This window comes from Echinops telfairi, unplaced genomic scaffold (genome assembly GCF_000313985.2).
Source record: "Echinops telfairi isolate 266 unplaced genomic scaffold, ASM31398v2 ScPeMD7_7458;HRSCAF=8496, whole genome shotgun sequence".
NCBI lineage: Eukaryota > Metazoa > Chordata > Mammalia > Afrosoricida > Tenrecidae > Echinops > Echinops telfairi.
Genome location: NW_022111358.1, coordinates 43,394,638 through 43,405,402, shown reverse-complemented (window position 1 = coordinate 43,405,402; position 10,765 = coordinate 43,394,638). Strand labels below are relative to the sequence as shown.

General features: G+C 54.5%; 1 protein-coding gene across 2 annotated transcripts in view; it reads left to right on the top strand.

Moving 5' to 3' along the window:
- Positions 1-10,765, top strand: part of SLC39A11 (solute carrier family 39 member 11) — a 291,723-nt gene that overhangs the window by 202,364 nt on the left and 78,594 nt on the right. For both annotated transcript variants that reach the window (XM_004709171.2, XM_045299650.1), the window contains exon 6: positions 3,955-4,119. In XM_004709171.2, coding sequence (XP_004709228.1) covers positions 3,955-4,119 — 165 coding nt within the window. The remainder of the gene's footprint in view (positions 1-3,954; positions 4,120-10,765) is intronic.

Sequence of the window (10,765 nt, the reverse complement as noted above, 5' to 3'; positions counted from 1 at the left end):
GGGGGGCTAGGTGAGGCTCCCTGAGGTCCCCAGACCAGTGTCAGTACTTGCTCTGTGTGGTGTGCTGGGGTGAAAATCAGGGCAGAGGCCGCCTGAGGAGCAGAGCCATCAAGGAAGGACCCCAGCACAGCAAGCCTTGGGCTTGTCCCCTCTGCCCATGTGATCATTATTCTCCACTGGCAGATGCCATGGGGGCCCGGGAAAGACACAGCTTGCTGTCCTTGGCAATCCTTTGTGGCCATCCTCAGGGGCCCCTTTTCTGACTGTATTTACTTTTGAAGGTGGGCCGCTTCGAAGCCACTCCCCCGGCTCCCCTACTCTTGAGAGCCCTGCGTTCCGAGCGGGGTGTTGATTTCACAGCACTGCTCCCCACGGAGGCTTCACACGCAGGAAGAGTGGGCGGGAGGTGCGAAGAAACTCCGATTTTAGGGAGATCTCAGAGTTGTTCAGTCTGCCTGTGAGAGGGGACCATGACAGCTATCAGGTGCCCCGAGCCTGTGTGCCCTTGGCTCCACCAGTGCTGGCCCAGTAGCACCCCTCTGCACAGAGTGGCCTCCCAGGCCACCCGGCTGGGTGGGCCTGGTCCTCACCTTGGGCTCCCTGTGTGACCTGGAGCCTTGAGCTGTCACCTGTCTGTTCTTCAAGTCCCTGATGGGAGGAGTAATCCCCACCTGGTGGGGCTCGGCGGCGGGGGGCGATTGAGAAACCACGGAAGGCATGATTCTCGGATCCTACAGCTGGGGGTTCTCGCTGAGCCTCACCCTGTCTGCTCTGCGTTCCCCAAATGTCCTTCCCTGACCCTTCTCCACCCCCGGCTCTAAAAGTGTCCACCCCTTTCCTCCGGCCCTTGACCATCCCGAGGCCCCTTCTCCCCACTCTTAGCTTTGCAATCACCTCCACTCTGGGCTCTCCCATGCACCCTCACCCCAACTCACTTTTCCTTGATGGTATTCGATGGCTCCACTGGCCTGACGAGGGGAGGCGAGGGGCGGGGGGGGTTCCTGAGAGGTGCAAATAGTGCACGCCATTGCTAACCAGAAAGACACTGGGGTCCACAGAGGCACGGGGGAAGAGGCTGGCCACTTACTCCAGAGACGGCCCGTGGAGCACACCCAAGGACATAGGGTCACCCTGAGTCGGGTTCACTCACCGGCAACTAGGTCTGGTTTATTTCCACCGAACCAAGCAGCATTTTGGCTGGGGATTCCTCCTCCTGCTCCTCTTCCTCCGCCTCCTCCCTCTTCCTCCCTCCTCCTCCTCCCTCCTGTTCTTCCTCCTCCCCCTCCTCCTTCTCCTTGCGCTCTGGAGCAATTTACTTATTGGACTAATCGTTGCAAGCTCATTAGCGGCGATCAAAGCAATGGCTTGTTTACCTCTCAAGTGTGTCAGCCTCTTTCACCCACCTGATTCCCACCAGGGATGGCACCTGCATCGTTAGTCACACATGGAAACCCCCTCCCACCCCGAGGCAGGGCCTTCATCTCTGCCTCGCTCAGAAGCACCCCCATCCCCATGCCTCACGACGCTTCCAATCATGTTCAACACCCAGCAGGGTTTGGGGAACGGGCCTGCCGCCCCTGGTCCTGCCTGCACTTCCTCCACGGGCACCCAGTAGGCAGGACAATGGTGAGGCAGGTGCGGGCGCGGGCAGTACTCGGGTCGCTGTGGGTTGGGACCAACTCCATGACAACTAAGAAGAGACACTGTCAGGAAAGCCCCCCCACGGAGGAGGGGGGCAGTTCCACTCTGCCGTACAGGCTCGCTCGGGGTCGGGATCCACTCAGCGGCCGGAGTTCAAGTTTCCTACTTCAAGCATGACACCCTTCTCCAGCAACTCCTGTCTCCAGATGACGTGTCCGCAGTACGTGAGGCCAAGGCGCACCGTCGGCATTGTGTTAAAGGGCCGTCCTTGCTCCGGGACAGACACTTTCCTTCTCTGGTGGGCTGTGGTAGAGCCAGGACTCTCACCAGCCCTATAATTCAAGAGCATGCAAGTACTAAGTGGGTCTTGATCCATCTTGGCTGCCGTGAAGTGGCGTGGTCTTCATGACTGGGATCTTCAGGTCTGTAGTTCGAAACTTCCAGCTGCTCCTTGGGGGAAACGCACGAGACTTGCTCCTCCCGTCAAGCGTTCCAGTCTTGGAAACCCACGGGGGCAGTTCTGCCCTGTCCTGTAGGGTCGCTGTGCATTTGGTTTGGGTTGGTCCAGATCTGTGTTAGTCCTGGTAGACTAGAAAAACACGTTCATAAACACACATATGTGCATCAGACGGAGCTTTATATAAAAGAGCAACTGAATATTGAGAAAACACCCCAGCCCAGTCCAGATCAAGTCCATATGTCCGATATTAGCCCGTATGTCTGATACCAATCCATGGATTCCTCTTCAGACTCACGAAACACATGCAATGATGCCGAATGCAGGAAGATCACAGGTCAGTGGATGGAAAGTCTTGTGGATCCAGTGGTGGTAGAGGCATCTCAACCCCAGCATGGGTCTCCACATGGCTCCTTCAGCTCCAGGGCTCTAGTATAGCTCCGTGTGTCTCATCAGCAAGCATGTCTTGCAGGGAGTGAGCCTGTGTCCCGCCTCCAGTGACCTATTTATCTCCTTAGTGCCTCCAAATGAGCTCATCAAGCTGCCACCTGATTGACAGGCTAAACTCCACCCGTTCACTCTTAAGTCTCAAGTTGACAACAGATGTGTAACTACCACAAGAACTATAACCTACACTCAGGTCACCAAGTCCTTCCACCTACCAGTCCCCTCCCTGGGGAGAGAAACAGAACTGCTGAGCCTGGGAGCTGAATTGCTTCTCCAGGAGCCCATATGGCCTGACGAGTCCAGGGGGTCAATTTCAAGTTCAGTCTCTGGCACATGGAAGCAGGAAAAGCGGTCACAGTGGCAGCACCCCTTCGAGGCACCCTCCTCCTGCTCATCCTCGCCACACAGCTGCTACTGTCCTTCAATTTTTATGAGTCAGGAGAAGGGACACATTGCTTAGTGGCTTGTTTCATGTTGTTGCTGTTGCTTTTTGTTGTTATGCGGACTGACCCAGTGGCTAAAACAGTGGTTTCAAATCTAAGAACCATCGTGAGGATGGCCAGGACCAGGTGGTGTTTCCTTCTGTGGTACATCTGGTCGCTGTGAGTCGGAACTGAGGGTGGCACCTGCCAACAAGTTAAGTTGCGATTTCTGGATCCAACTCCTGGGATCCCACGTGCTGTAGACTGAACCATGGCTGGCCCTGCGCTGTGGTCAGCACCATCGTTGCTGCCACTGTGCATGGTGGAGGTTGAGGAGCTTAGCCTTCAGCTTTGGGGTTCAGTTTTAACTCTTTCCCCCCAAGTACTACTCAGTGTTGCTTGTCCCAGGAGCCCTGATGGCGCTATTGGACAAGCGTTAGACTGTCAACCATAAGGTCCGTGGTTCAAACCCACCAGTCACTCCAAGGGAGAAAGGCGAGGCTGTCCTCTCTCTAAAAGATTGCGGTCTAGGAAGTGCTCGCTAGGGTTGGAATCGACTCGATGGCAGGGGTGTGGGGTGAGTATTGCTCGACACACACAGGCATTGCTGCTCCTGCTGCTATTGCTCTGAGGTGTACCCCAGTCGGGTTTGTCTGCCAGACCTGTGCATCCTCCTCCTCGTTGCTGTGTTTGGGCCCTGGTGTCAGTCCATCGCAGCGAGGGAAGACCGTCCACGTTCCCAAGCATGATGTCCGTCCACAGGCCCCACACCTCTCCCTTTTGATTGCGTGCACGCGTTCTCTTTGACGTAGGTTGGCTGCGTGAATGAGCGAGTGAGGGAACGGACAGGCAGAAGAAGGCCTGGCCTGCAGAAAGGAGATCAGCAGGACAGTCCTGCTCCCACAAGCTTCCCCCGCTGCTTTCCCACAGACGTGCACTGCCCGCCCCTTTTCTGAACGCCCTCTCTCCCTCTCTTCCTCTCTGCAGACAAGAGTGAGAATGGCGAGGCATACCAGAGGAGGCGGGCGGGCGGCCTCTCAGAAGGCCCTGTGCCCGCCGGGCCCTCCCGAGGGAGCCCCGGGCAGCCCGCAGGCGGTAGCTGGAGGAGAATCACGCTGCTCATCCTGGCCATCACCATCCACAACGTGCCAGGTGAGTTCCTGCCCGGAGGTGCTGCTGTCTGCTAGGCGGTAAGCTCCTGCCTGAGAAGGGGGTGGTAGGCCAAATACGTTTGGGAACCTGTGTGTTGAAACATCTGGGTCTGGCTACTTTAAACCATTTCCTCTCCTCTCTTCTTAGCTCTTGCGTTTCATGTTTGATACAAAGTTGCTTGGCGCACAGACTCATGGCTTTTACACTTGTGGAGCGGGCCTCTTAGAGCCAGAGGCTGCCTCTGGCTCTGAGTCATCTTCTGTTCAGATACCCAATTCCGTGCCTGGGGACAGTGGCCAGGGCCCTACCTGCTTCCTTCTCCTGCAGCCAGTCCTCTCAGTTACGGCCCCGACAGTCCCCCCCTCCTTAGCCTCTCAGGGTGACCCTGTTTAATGACGAAGGCCTGAATGTGATTGGAGAAAAAGCGCCTGTCTCCATGTTGTGTTGCCAACAGGACCGTTTTCTTTAGAGTCCTGAGAAAGCACACCATAGGATGGAGAAGAACATAGGAATGGTTTGAAAAATCGAGGGGACTTGAGAAATTGGTCACGTTTAAAAAATATTATTTAAATGATTTAAAAGAGTATTTGAACTTGGAATGGACTAGAGGCACAGGTGCAGCGCTTCAAGTTTATTCCAAATGTAAGTAATGATTTACCTGTAGCGTGTGTCCACACAAATGCATATATCCTGTGTAATATTTAGGAGTCCTGGGACACTGTGGGCTGGCTGTTGAACTGCTAACTGCAAGGTCAGGTTCAAGGTTCAACCCCCCCAGTGGGAGAGAGATGAGGCTGCCTGTTCCCATCAGGGTTTAGTCTTGGAAACCCTGTATCGGGTTGGTCTGTGTTGGGATCCACTCGATGGCCAACGGCTCAGATTTTGTTTTTCAGGGGATGCATGCATCAAACATAAAACCAGAAGCAACACATGCAGTGCCATCGAGCGGATTCCGACTCACAATGACCCTATGGAGCATAGATTCCCAGACTTAGGTAGCCTCCTGCCCCTTTTCAGTTAAAAACAAAAGTTTACTCAGTATCCCCCTGGCAATTAAAAACGTTTGCGCTCTAGCCCGTCATCCAGGATAAAGTGTAGATATCTACTTTTGCAGCCCCCCTGAATCAGTCCAGCATCTCCAACCAGGGGTCCGTTTAGGGAAACTTGGATAGAGAGGGTTTCCGAGGCTATACATCTTTACGGGAGCAGACAGGCTCATCTTTCTCCGGGGGAGTAGCTGGTGGGTTTGAACCGCAGACCTTCCTGTTAGCAGTCCAAGGCTTACCTGACAGCGCCACCAGAGTCCCATATAGCATAGACACATGTTTGTAGAAAAGCCCTGGTGGATAGCAGTTACATGCTAGACGGCTAACGGCAAGACCAGCTGTTCTAAACACCAGCCCCTCCTTGGGAGAAAGGTGGGGCTTTCTACTCCTGTAAAGAGTGACCATCTCAGAAACCCACAGGGGCAGTTCTACGTTGCACTAGAGCAGTGGTTCTCAACCTGGGGCCGTGACCCCTTTGGGGGTCGAACAACCCCTTCGCAGGGGTCGCCCAATTCATAATAGAAACAAAATGACAGTGATGAAGTAGCAACGGAAACAATGTTATGGTTGGGGGGTCACCATAGCACGAGGAACTGTATGAAAGGGTCGAGGCAAGAGGAAGGTTGAGAACCGCTACACTATAGGGTCACCACGAGTCAGAATTGACTCGATGGCAGTGAGGTTTTCTTGTACATATTATATTTTGTACATTATATGTGCAGTAGATATGATTCTGTTTGTTACTATGGTGACGTGTCTGCCTCTTGGTTGTCTACGTCTTACCACTATGTATATACATAACACAGGCTGCCGTTTTCACCACTTTTATGCGTCCAAGTCAGTGACATGATTAGATTTACCATGCCACACTACCATCACCAACCACACTAGCCACTTCCAAAAGACATCCCTCACCCCAAATAGAAGTTCACTGCCCAGTAAGCACTAACCCCGCCTCCAGCCCCCAGGGCCTTCGAGCCTCCTTTCCACCTCTCTGCATTTGCCTGTCCCGGATCACACAGGTGTGCTCTGGGCTCTGGCCGCCTCACTCAGCACCACATGTCCAAGCTCCTTCATGGCAGACACTGGGTGGGTCAGGAAGCAAGTGTTTTATGTCCCCTCATGGCTGCGTGATATGCTGCCACGCGTGGCTGTCCACCCATGGACATGTGGGTGGTCCTGGCTTGTCAGAGTAAACCAGCCTCTGACAACCAAGGGCTTCGTAGGCACAATGTACGGCTATAATATATAAAGATCATAGTAAAGTCATAGAAGATAGGAGAGAAGATAAAATTAAGGAGTCAGGCACATTTTATGATAGCATGCTCACCCCTGGGATGGCCATGATCTCAGCAGCCGGGTCCTCCCAGAGAAAGAGAATCTATTTCTAACCAAGGCTTATATACACTTAGGGGTCATGCAAGGCCCCCTGATTACAGGCAACCATGTGGTAACAGGAAGGGGCTGTCCAATAGCCATGTGTGCAACAGGAAGGGGGTGAGCTAAGAGTGTGCACACAATAGGAAGGGGAGGGACTAGGGGTACACATGTGACAAGATGGGCGGACCCTAGATTCAAGATGGCAGCCTAACTTTGGTCGTAACTTTGGTCATCCTTGAGTTAGCTTAACCTTGTCTCTGGGCTCTTCTCCAGAGAAACAATCTAGTATCCTTATCAGCAAGGAGTGGGCCCCACCTCCCTGGGATAGACATTAGGGTCTGATTGCTCTAAATGGCTGATCCCCTCAGGAAGATAACCTCTAAGCACGTTGCTTCCAAGGGCGCAGTCAGTTATCATGTGTTGCAAGCAGCATCCTAGGTTTCTCATATATTTGGGGGACAACCTAGGGAAAATCTTTCTGTATAACACACTGGTTATTGTCAACGATGCTGCCACAAACACCTGTGTGGACCCCACGTTTTTTAGGCAGCCTCGGGGTGCCCCCAGACCACAAAGGCTTTGAGTGCACCCACTCTGAAAGACTCTTCAGGACCCTCAAAGAGGAAAGAGCCCCCAAGTCCGCAACAGGGCACCGCGAGCTAGGTTGGACAAGGGCCCTAAATGTCAGCACAAGAATGGTGCTGGCTGGCAAGGGGCTGGGTCCCGTGATGGAGAAGAGTCCCCTGTAGGGATGATGCGGCGAACCTACCTGCCAGTGTCCCAGGCGCGCCACACTTGACCCCCAGCCCCAGCCACACCCCTGGCCTTGGCCCATGTATGCACCTGCAAGTGGGCAGGGCATTGCTGTGCCCCTTGGGAAACCATGCTGTTGGCAGCGTTGAGGCCCAGCCGGTGGCCTTTTGAGCATCCCTCTCTAGCCGAAGTACTTTCCCTGCGGTGCTATGGGAACCCAAGGGCTGTAAGCCTCCCACAGGGGTCCCGGGGCCACAGGAAAATAGGCTCCCTATTGTGTTCTTGAGTGGAATTAATAATCCACCAGCCCTTGAGAAGAGGAGGTCAAGGTCTCTACGAGGCTCTGTGCATAAGGAGGGCAAATTCAGAGCTCCAGAGGACTGTAGGGGTCTCTCCGTTAGACACGTCCCCTCTGGAACATGTCGTGGCTGCTCCCTGAAGGACCTTCCATAGGGGTTTCATTGAAATCAAGTCAGCCAACAAAGCCAGCCACCACTTCCTGGGTGACGCCTCATGCTGAATTGCCAGCATCGGCCCTGCCTAGGGAAGCTCTGGCAAGAGGGCCAAGGCTGGGTTATCTCTGGAGATCCCCCGTCTCGATCCACTCAGAGGGCAGAACATGCTTGTGAGCCTGGGTTGGCCCACGTGCTTTGTTATCCAACTGTCTGTGCACCGTCTCTCAGAAAGCCGGGGTCCCTGAGAACCTGCTGCCCCTCCTTCTCTTTCTACGTGGCCTAAAGAGGGGTGCTTGACATGTGGGGGTCTTTCTTGACAGCCCAGCTGGCAGAGCCTTGCTATCCTGGGGGCCTGCGGTGTCTCATAAAAGTCCCCCTAAGAAGATAGGCTGCAGACTGCAAGTGCAGCTGGCTCGGCGGCTTGTCGCCATGAGCCATGACACAAAGAGCCTGGGGCCACACAAAGGCCCACGTCTCTAGGACAGTAAGGACTGTGGTTTCGACGGGTTGACTCATCTCTCCTGACAGTTCCTAAGAGACCACGCATCGAGCGAGGCGCTCCGGGAAATCTTAATCAGAAGTGATTTGTTTCAGGGGAGAAGACACAAATCCATACACTGGAAAAGATGGGTAGCTTATCATTCGGCCTGGGTGATGGGATTAAGACTGTGGTTGGGAGGTGGTTTCTTTGCGGTTGTTTCCCTCTGACTGTAAGTCTTTGACATCATCGTTCCATTTGCCTATGAAACATGCCGTTTGTCCGTCTCTGCTGGGCCATCTTGTTGGGTTCCTGGTCATCTCTGGGAAGGACCACCTGTGGGGCGGGGCTGGGGGGCTGACTCTGCTAGCATTGGTCTTCCAAGTACCCTGCTGTGGCCTCCAGGTTCCACCCTGGCAGCTTGGCAAGGGTGGCGCTGAGAACCAGATTAGAGCCACGGCCGCTGTGAAGATGAGTATATTGACACTTCCTCTCCTGGGACAAGAGCAGGGTAGAAAATCCACGGCTAGCTGGGGACCCTTCTGGGACAAGCATGGAGGCCCAGCTTCTGTTCCCTGCGACTCTGCTTCCAGACAAGGAGGGGGGGGCACTCAGCACCCTTAGGCTCAGCCAACCAGCAAGCTTTGTGCCCCACCAAGCCGCCCATCATGGTCAACTGTAAGCTACTGTAATGATGCCTTGAGCCGGAGCCATTCTCCAGAGATGCCAGTAAGTGTTCGTGAGTGCTTTGCACCCCTGCTTTGCATTTTCAAAACCAACTTCTCAGCCGGTTCAAAGCTCAAGCCCCAGCCACCGGCAGGGCTGGCTGGACTCGACTCCTTGCCTCCAGTTCGCCTCTGGCCCTGTGGGCTCCAGCGTCTCTGCCTGCGTCCATCCCAAAGGGTCTCAAAGCTGGCCCAGGAACCTGATGTCGTTGAGTGTGCCGCCGTGGGCCTGTGTTGAGCGTCTGCGGGCCTGTGGTGGGTTAGTGTGATAAGCGCTCAGGATGGAGGGATATGGGTCCGCAAGGAGGCTTGGGCAGGGACACCTGGACCAGAAGTTGTTGCCAAACACAGAGCCTGCTTCCGGGGTGCTTCCAGATCCACGTGGGACAAGCACCCATAAAGTGCCCGCAGGCCGACTGCATCCACTGCTAAGTGCCCTTGTTTTCTGGTAGGTCCAGGCCTTACCTTCATGGGTCATCAACCCTGGGACCACCCAAGGGGGCTGCCATGGAGAGATGGGACAACACAGGCTTGGAGTCAGGATGGCTGGGACTGAGTGATGGCAGGGTAATAGCCTAGGAATCTCCGTTTCCCATCTGTAAAATGGAGCCCAGGGCCACTATTCCGCCTGTCTTAGTCCGGGTAGACCAGAGAAGCAAATCCATAGACACTCATATGTGTATAAGAAAGAGCTTTATTTACAAGAGCAGCTGAATATTGAGAAAACATCCCAGCCCAGTCCAGATCAAGTCCATACGTCTGAGACCAATCTATAAAGTCCTCTTCAGACTCGCAAAACACATGCGATGATGCCAAAGGTGGGAAGATCACCGGCCAGTGGGTGGGAAGTCTTGTGGATCCAATGGCGTTGTAAGCATCTCAGCACTGGCAGGGGTCTCCACGTGGCTTCTCCGGCTCCAGAGTTCTGCCTCCATCAGCCTCTCTCCACATGTCTTCTCCACAGGGATGTCTTGTAGGGAGTGAGCGGAAAGAAAGAGAGACTGAGACTCTCACATGCAGGAGTTCCCAGAATCCTCAGGAGAAGGTCATGCCCACAAAGAGGCCTCATTGGCTATGATCTGATTGACAGGCTAGACCCCACCCCTTCACTGTGACTCCTCAAATTGACACCAGATGATGCAACTACCACAGGATTTGCTATTAACTGTGGGCTGTGGTTCGGCGCTGTCCAGTCAGTTCTGACTCAGCGTGACCTGTGAACTGCAGGTTGAAACACTGCCCCGTCTGTATACACTGTCCTCACCACACCGGAGCCCCGTTGTTGCAGCCCCTGTGTGTCAACCCGTCTTGTCACGGGCCCTCCTCTTCTCCCCTGCCTTTTATCAAGCATGATGTCCTCCTCCAGGGACTGGTCTCTTCCAATCACGTGTCCAGCGTGCGTGAGGTCAGGTCTCGCCATCCTCACTTTATGGGAGCCTTGTGGTTGGACAGGTTCCCAGACAGGTCTGTCCCTTCTTCTGGCATCCACAGCATATGGAGTGCCCTGTGCCGATGCTCTGGGTGGCCACCTGCACAGTCAACTTTGAACTGCGCACCTCCACGGTCACTTGGGCTTTGGTTTTCCCCCCTAGACAGATTTGCTCATCCTTCTGGTCAGCCGTGTAGTTCACAGTTCTCATCAGCAACCTGATTCCCGCGCCTCTGTTCCTCTGCCATCTTCCTTATTCACTGCCCACCTTGCATGACAGCACTGGCCACAGGCCTGACCGTTCACTGTGTGATCTATGACTGGGGGCAGGCCATGGTACCTGGGAGCGCCCTGGGGAGTCCGGTGGCAAAGTGGTTGAG